Source organism: Euphorbia lathyris, chromosome 8, assembly GCF_963576675.1.
Source record: "Euphorbia lathyris chromosome 8, ddEupLath1.1, whole genome shotgun sequence".
In the NCBI taxonomy this organism is placed as follows: domain Eukaryota; kingdom Viridiplantae; phylum Streptophyta; class Magnoliopsida; order Malpighiales; family Euphorbiaceae; genus Euphorbia; species Euphorbia lathyris.
In genome coordinates this window covers 38178058-38186815 of record NC_088917.1, presented here as the reverse complement: position 1 = coordinate 38186815, position 8758 = coordinate 38178058, and the positions used below count along the sequence as shown (strand labels likewise).

At 37.6% G+C, this 8758-nt stretch overlaps 2 protein-coding genes across 2 annotated transcripts; one reads left to right on the top strand and one right to left on the bottom strand.

Moving 5' to 3' along the window:
* The first annotated feature begins 1325 nt into the window (after positions 1 to 1325).
* On the top strand, positions 1326 to 3460 carry LOC136203614 (protein IQ-DOMAIN 6). Its single transcript, XM_065994811.1, has 5 exons — positions 1326 to 1630; positions 1734 to 1976; positions 2147 to 2374; positions 2459 to 2572; positions 2644 to 3460. The coding sequence occupies exons 1-5, from the start codon at positions 1565 to 1567 to the stop codon at positions 3319 to 3321; spliced, it is 1329 nt and encodes a 442-aa protein (XP_065850883.1). The 5' UTR covers positions 1326 to 1564; the 3' UTR covers positions 3322 to 3460.
* Positions 3461 to 3490: 30 nt separating this feature from the next.
* LOC136203613 (cytochrome P450 711A1) lies at positions 3491 to 5776 on the bottom strand. Its single transcript, XM_065994810.1, has 5 exons — positions 5390 to 5776; positions 5154 to 5306; positions 4242 to 5010; positions 4050 to 4145; positions 3491 to 3962 (listed from the first exon to the last, which is right to left on the bottom strand). Exons 1-5 carry the CDS (start codon positions 5608 to 5610, stop codon positions 3633 to 3635), a joined length of 1569 nt encoding a protein of 522 aa, XP_065850882.1. The 5' UTR covers positions 5611 to 5776; the 3' UTR covers positions 3491 to 3632.
* Positions 5777 to 8758: the final 2982 nt, after the last annotated feature.

Below are 8758 nucleotides of genomic sequence, written 5' to 3'. Positions count from 1 at the left end.
GGGTCAGTTTCGTGTTTTCGGGTTGATACGAAAATGACACGAAAATTAACTTGTCATTTCGTGTCATGTCATAAAACCCTAAAAACTAAAAAAGCTTATCATGTTCGTGTCGTGTGTCGCTTTGCCGGGTCTAGTACTACGTCATGTATGAATCATCACATGTTGAGGGAGTCCGAAAGGAAGTGTACCGTGATGTGACGAGCGATGACGAATCGGAGAATAATCGCCAACTATCGACTGCAATCACCTCTAGAATCTCTACACGATATGGAGAACTAGTCTAGGGACGTATGGCCTTTGAGGGCCTGATAATCGGCATCGGAACTGTCTGGACATGCCCCAACTGGCGGAGGCATCGATCAGACATGTACGGCTCCATCACATTCCGGTATCGTATCCATCCCATATATGTAGTCCTCGGAGTGCATGATAGGACACTAGGACCGTACAACATCCACATCACCCGCATACGTATACAAGTAAATTAATATAAAAGTAAATTAATATATTTTAAATACATTGTTGCTATAATTAAATGAAAATTGTACCTCTCTCGTAGTCAATTTATCAAGCCGGAAACGGAATATCCTCAGCCGATCCTCTCACTTCTCCATCAAGCTCAATGACCACATGCGAGCCCTAGGTACGTCTGGGCCCACAGACACTCCCTTCCGCGGAGCTCTAAAGCACGGAAAGTACTAATATATCGATGCCTGAAGAAGAGTCCGACATCACGTGGTCTGCCCACAACCTCCTCTACTAGTAATACCTAATTGACGGTATAGTATGCTAGTGCAGCTGAGTCCCAGGAGTATCCAGTCACGTCATCTAACCCGTCCTGCACCTCCAGCAAGCAGACTGGTCGGACTTGGTTGCTACTCTTATCTACAAACAAGGTGGAACCGAACATCAGACACATCTACTCGATCGCCTCAGTATGTGACTATGATTTCAATTACTATGATTATTTTATTTTATTTTTTGATAAAAATTTCAATTACTATGATTTATTTGTAAAAAGAAATAATAAAAAAGAAGTGTAGAGAATTCGTCAATTCCCATTTCTGACTAGGAAAGATTGCATTGTCGGCTTGCTTTTAGGCTTTTATAAATTTCCCTTCTTAGTTTTGGATTTTTGTCCAAGCATGTTTTCAAAGGGCTTGTGCCTTTTCATGTAAAGTATAGTACTATTAGGTGTGGTAGTTTTGTGATATTGTGATAAAAACAGGGTTAAATAAAAGTGACATTCCTTGAGCGGGACGAGTCGTTTTGTCTGTTGTTTGTTTGAATTTCAAATATCAAACGGCACATAACACAATGCAACCCACAAACTAACCCATTAATCCCCACTAAACAAACCTCTCTCCCCATACATAAAGTTTTCTTCTTCAGCCGTCTCTTAACCGCTCTTTCTTTCCTCAAAATTGGTCCTTTTCTCATTCTGGTTTCCAAAAGTTGTTGTCTTTGACATGTTTCTTTCTTTGAGGTTTTAGTAGCTTTATTTTCCTAATAACAGTGTTATTCATTAACTGATCTCATAGAGAAAAACAACTCTTCTTAATCAATGGGTGCATCTGGAAAATGGGTTAAATCTCTTATAGGTCTCAAAAAGTCTGATAAAGAAGACCATGTATGTTTACAAATTAATTTTCCCCAAAAAATTCAGTCTTTTGGATTTCGTGTGCGTAAACTTTTATGCTAACACTTAGATTGATTTTATTTTTTCTCCCCAGGAGAAGGTGGGTAGTAAAACCAGGAAGTGGAAGCTATGGAGAAGCTCTTCTGGTGAAGTGGGTTCTTCATGGAAAGACTTTAAAGGAAACCACAGAGCAGCATCTGAATCGGGATCTTCACCAATCTCCGATGCTTTTACTGCTGCAATGGCCACTTTAGTTAGAGCTCCTCCTAAGGATTTCAGACTTGTGAGGCAAGAGTGGGCAGCAATCCGAATTCAAACTGCTTTTCGAGGATTCCTGGTAACTAACTCCTTTTCTCATCTCTTCCATTTCTAAACAAATTCAAGAGGAAAGTTTGTTTGATTCCTTGCATTTATTCTCTAGGAAAATAGTAATAAGCATCTCTTCAAAAATTGATATTGCTCGGTTAGATCTATCACAAAAGATTGTTAATTGAAACGTGATTGCAGGCAAGAAGGGCTCTGAGGGCGTTGAAAGGAGTGGTGAGGCTTCAAGCTCTTGTTCGAGGTCGACAAGTGAGGAAACAGGCTGCAGTCACACTTAGGTGCATGCAGGCTCTGGTTAGAGTTCAGGCTCGAGTTAGGGCTCGTCGAGTCCGCATGTCCATAGAGGGGCAAGCTGTGCAGAAAGTATTGGATGAACACAGAACCAAAGCTGATTTATTAAAACAAGCTGAGGTATTAATTATCATCTGTTTCAGTCTCCATCCTTTTGGGGATTTTGGAGTTCATTTGTTTTGTTTTTTCTTATAAATTTTTCAGGAAGGATGGTGTGATAGAAAAGGAACATTACAAGATGTCAAGTCAAAGCTACAATTGAGGCAAGAAGGAGCTTTCAAAAGAGAAAGAGCTATTGCATACTCTCTTGCTCAAAAGGTACTCCAAATCAAATTTACCATCCTCCTATATAGTTTTTGTTACATTTTATAATTTCTTTGATTTCTCAGCAATGGAAATCCAACCCTAGTTCAACTACACGAGCCAATAGAAACAACGAATTCGATAAGAACAGCTGGGGGTGGAGTTGGCTAGAGCGTTGGATGGCTGCCAAACCATGGGAGACTAGATTGATGGAACAATCTCAATCTGATCCCTCTGAAATAACTCCACCACCGAAGTCTTGTGTAGACTCTGTCTCTTTGAGCAAACAGTCAAAATCTTCTGAACAATGCTTAGTGAAAGTAAGAAAGAACAATGTTACCACAAGAATCTCTGCGAAACCTCCAACCGGACATGTTACTCGCTTGTCATCAAGCCCGAGTTCTGAGTTTCGCTACGACGAGAGCTCCCCTTCATCTTCAATTTGTACATCTGCAACACCAATTTCAGGACATACGGGATTGGCTTCTGATAGAACAGAAGAGAGTGGTCACAGTAAACCTAATTATATGAACTTTACAGAGTCCACTAAGGCAAAGAGGAAAACTTTCAATCATTTATCTCAAAGAATTCAGAGGCAATCCATGGATGAGTTTCAGTTTCTCAAAAGGTCAGCAGCTTTTTCAAATGGAGATTCCAAGAGCAGTGCTGGTTCAGATCCTTCTTCAGTTAATTTATCGAAGCCGCTTGGCCTGCCGACGAGATTGGATAAGAACTCCACGAAACAATTCAGAGAAACAGATTAGATGTGTTTTGGAAGTTCAACAGCTTGTTGTTCTCTGTTACTAAGAATGTGAATTAATGATTAGGAGCATTTGTGCATTTAGTAAGCTGTAAGCATATTAGTCCAATGAGTTGAGTTTGTGTTTTGTATTTTGAAAATTATTAATGATTTATGACATTTTCTACCTTCACTCGTATCATTCAAGGAACTTTGATTCACATACTGCTCATTTGCTAAAAGCAACACAATTTTTCTTTCTGATGCTTACTAAAAATTCCCAGTAAAGATGCTATTTAGTACATTGGAACATCCTAAGAGTGGATGAAACATACTTCAACTTCGTTGTATAACTGTAAGCTTTACACCATGCTTGAAGTTGAGCACTATGCCATATTCAAGTTCCAGAGGCTTTTCCATGTTGGGGGAATGCCGGAATAAATATTTGTGGTATAGATGTATCATTGAGAGTTTTATTTCTTGCAAGGAAAACTTCTGGCCGATGCAAGCTCTAGGCCCTATTCCAAAGGGTATCAGGGCATAAGGATGCCTTTGTTTCTCTTCTTCACAATTTGGATCGAACCTCTCTGGCTTGAACTCGTCTGGCTGTGGGAAGTTTTTAGGATCTTTTGCTAGAACTCCAAGAGCTAACCATACCCATGTGTTCTGATAAAAAAAAGTTACATACATATAATCAGATAAACATACAACCAAATCAATTGGGTATTAATTATTGTTGTTGCATAAGTATACCTTAGGGAGAAGGTAACCTCCTATCTCTACTTCTTTCGACGTCTCTCTGGCGACCAACGGGGAAACAATGTAGAACCTCATGGCCTCTTTAATCACCTGCGATGAAACCATTGACAAAGAACTTAACCTTATGTCTCATACTGCAAAGCTAGAAATATTCATTAAGCATGATTCTAATTGTAAAAGACTTGCCTGGTCAAGATAGGGAAACTTGGTTTGCAGATCGTGAGCAGTTGGTATCTGATCAGGTGAACCAAACCCGTCAATTTCTGCTAGCAATTTCTTCTCAACTTCTGGATGCCCAGCAACTAAATAAACAATGCAAGACAATGTAAATGATGTTGTGGCTGATCCAGCAAGAAGGTGTTCATAAGTGACTGCACTGATATAATCTGGAGTGAAAACATTTCTTGCGACAGTTTCGGACTCCCTTGCCCTCAATATGAGTGACAAGAAATCCTTGGAACCTTGGCTATTGTCGTGCATTCTCTTCATTACAATCTCATCTAATTGACCACTCAAATTCTTGTTAGTTCTATCTACTTTCCAGTCCATAGTTCCTGGAATTCGTTTAAGAATCTGCCTGAAAGGCTCCTGCAGAATAGGGATAAGCAGGCCAATTATAATTGAAAAGGAACCCGATAAGTCCATTTTAAGTTGGGTTGTTGAGTAGACATGTTGATTGATGAAGTCGGAGACTTCATTGCTGTTCTCAATCGAATCAGTAGCAGTTGAATGTGGCTTAGAGAGGCCAAAATCAACTCCAAATGCAGCTTGTCCAATAACATCTGTTGCCAGTTGAAGGGATAGACTGGAAAAATCAATGTCTGTTTGTTTAGGGGAGTTGAAATTCTCGGTTGCGGATTCGACAAATGATTGCATTGTGGGGACTAGACTGGCTAAATGTGATGGCTGGTAGACTGATAATATTGTGTTTCTCATGGTTGACCATCTTGCATCCCTGTATGTTGATAATGGATTGAAAACTTTGTAAGATTTTAGCAAAATCTTTTGACAATATCTTGAATTGAAAAGATGGTAACAGCAGTTGATGTGAATTAGTCTAAAATGTAAATAGGTAAAAAGTGATAGTGATGAAATTACTTGGTGAAGAAAAGACCCTTCTGATGAAGAGGAGAAGCAGCGATTGGAGAAGGAATGCTTCTGTTTTGAAAATCTTTGAATTTCTTGATTCCAACTTGTTTACAAAGCTCAGCATCAGCTACTATTATCAATGGTTGTCTTCCCATATGAAACCTACTCCAGAAAACAGAATCATTTGATGAATTCAAAACCCTAAACCCTCTAAAGATGAGAAAAAAGAAACAGCAAAAGCAGACCTGTAAATGGGACCATATTGCTTAGCAAGAACAGAGAAAACGTCGGGGCCGTGTTTGGCGAGTAAGGGAAGATGTCCTAAGAGAGGGATTGTTGGAGGACCTGGTACCTTCCTAACTCCCCAATAAGGCTTATACAAGTACCCAATTAATATAGCCAAAGCTGTAAACAATACAGTAGTGCTCCATTTTAGCAATCCTTCTTCAACTATGCCGAAACCCATCCTCAATCATTCAATTACAATTACAAGTAGAAGATCATGTAATATATATTGGAGGAGAGGAGGGGAGATTGATACTAATATGTAAGGTTAAAGCATCTTTTTTTAGTTTGTCTTGATTTGAATCATTGCATCCATGAAATTGATACCCCTTGTCGTTGTTGATTTTTAATTAGGACAAACCCATTAATTTAATATTACAAGCAGTAAGTGGGAGATGGACGGACCCAATCCAACCAGTATAAAATTATTAATATTTCTAATTTTCTCAAATTTATGTATCAAATCAAACAATGGCGATCGAAAGAAAAAAAAAAAAAAAGAAGCTAATCCAGTAGGCTCTGTAGAGTGATGATTGAATTTATTGTATAATTGGATGATTGAATTTAATCCGCTTGACCAATGGTGTAGCAGTTTGGAGCCGTTCTTAGCCGTAAAGTTGATACTTAAATGTCTTTGTATTACACATGAAATGATGGGGACATGCAGCTGATGACTAGAAAGAAAAAAACCCTTAATAAACCGGGTTGGCTTTAACCTTTACAAAAGAAGAAGAAAAAAAAAAAAACTTTGTTGGGTGCCTTGAATCGGTACGGTGTGTTACTTTTCTAAACTTTTAAATTCTCACGATTAAAATTAATCTATAAAAACGTAATAAATACGTAAGAAACAAAAAATTAATTTATTTTAAAGATTTGGAATCACAAATTAGACCTTTATTATTTAAGTTTTGAATTTTTTTTTATAGATTTAAATAAATTATGTATAGAATTAGAAGAATGAAAATAGAAATGAAGAACAGAGAAAAGAAGAGAGAATTGTATCGAATCTTCAAATAAATTGTATGAACAACTTAGCAATTACAATAGAGTATTTAGCTACTTATACAGGAAAGAGAAAGCTAGCTAACTACTTGACTAACTGCCTAACAAACTTATAACATAATGAATGACAGCCGTACAAGAGCTGGTAATTGAGTGTTACAGGGTACATTGTAAGCAATGGTGGTATACTTCTCTACATTCCCCCCTCAAACTGGTATGTGGTCAACAATACCAAGTTTGGACAAGAAAGTATCAAGTTGAGTTCCTGTCATTGTTTTGGTAAAGAGATCAGCTAATTGTTGTGTTATAATCTCTCACAAAATGAATATCAATGTCAAAATGTTTGGTCCTCTCATGATCAATAGGATTAGCTGCAATAGCTATTGCTGATGTATTATCATAGAAAATTGAGATTGGGAACTTAATTGGCACTTGAAACTCTTTCATGAGATAAGAGATCCATTTAACTTCCCTTGCTGTTGTTGATGAACTTTTGTACGCTACTTCTGCTGAAGAAGTACTAACAAAGGATTGCTTTTTGCTTTTCCACATTATCATTGACTTGCTAATGAATACACAATATCCAGTTGTAGATCTTCTGGTTCCCTTGCAAACTGCCCAATCAGCATCACAGTATGCATTGACTTCCAATGAAGATTGAGTAGGATAGTATATCCCTATGCCCGTAGTTCCTTTAAGGTACTTGAGAACATGTAAAGCAGCATCCATATGATTTTTGGTGGGTTCACACATATGTTGACTAAGTTGTTGAGTTGAAAAACAAATATCAGGTCTAGTAAAATCAAGATATAATAGTCTTCCTATCAACCTTTTATAGCTATCTGGGGATTGTAGCTTTTCAAAAGATTCATGATTTTGAAAGCCCGATGGTAAAGGGGAACTGCAATGTGAAGCTGAGTTTAACTTAGCATCTTCTATGAGATCTTTGACATACTTCATTTGAGAAATAACCATGCCAGCACTTGATCTTGCCACTTCTATACCAAGGAAATACTTTACATAACCAAGATCCTTGATGGTGAATTCCTTGTGTAAGAACTTTTTGAGGCTCTCAATTTCTCCTTCTGAGGTGCCTGTAATCATGAGATCATCCACATATATGACAAGTGCTAAATAAGACTGATCTGTGGATTTTGTATATAGACAGTAGTCATGTTTAGATCTAATGAATCGAAATTGTAGCAATTTGGCAGACATTTCCTTATTCCACGTGTGACCAACTTGTTTCAAGCCATAGAGTGACCTATTCAACTTACAAACTTGACCCTTTTTAGCTTTCCCATAGCCATCAGGTGGAATCATATAGAGTTCTTCTTCAATAAAGCCATGCAAATAGGCATTATTGATATCAATTTGGTGAATTGGCCAGTTAAAAGTAGTTGCTATAGCAAGAAAAGTTCTTACAGTATCAAACTTTGGCAACTGGTGAGTAAGAGTCTGTGTAATCAACTCCATATACTTGGTTGTATCCTCTTGCCACCAACCTTGCTTTAAATTTCTCTACTGATCCATCAGGGTTTCTTTTGATGCGAAATACCCATCTTGATGTAATTGCCTTTTTCCCTTTAGGTAGAGTTGTTAAAACCCATGTGTTGTTATCTTCTAAGGCCTTAAGCTCCAAATTCATAGTTTGAAGCCACCTTGCATCTGTTGCTGCTTCCATATAATTCTTTGGCTCCTTTTCTTCTGCAATTTTAGCTTGAAAAGCAGCATAGAGAGGACTAACTAGTGGTAATGAACATAGCCCTGAAACTGTAGGCTCTTTTACTGTTGCTACAAAATCATTGAGCCAAGATGGTTTTTTGATTGCTTTGTGTGGTCTGTCATTGTAGGCATCAGCTGTTGTAGTTGGTTGAAGTGAAGAACCAATGGTAGGAGCTGAGGTACTTGCAAGATTATCTACATTTGAGTCATTTCCTGCATTTGTATCAAAAAGATCATGATTGTTATTAGTGTTAGTTGGATAAGCCTCCTCATAATCATGAGATGGGGAAAGTAAGATGACATCATCATCATTTTTGGCTTCATCAATGACCAATGAAGGTTCTTCTTGTTGAAACACCTTTCCAGAAGATTTTGATTTGACAAAATCATTTAAGTTTAATCCATGATTAAGAGACAATTAAATTTAAGTGCTTTGATTTAATTGTACTAATCCGTTTGTTCAATATTGAGTATAAACATAAATGCAAAAGGAAATAAAAATTAAGACAGGACAAAGTCAGCATGAGAACACAACACAAGCTGAGTGAAGAGCAACTCAGCACAAGAGAAGATAAGTCATCTTCAAAACAACAGCTTAAGAA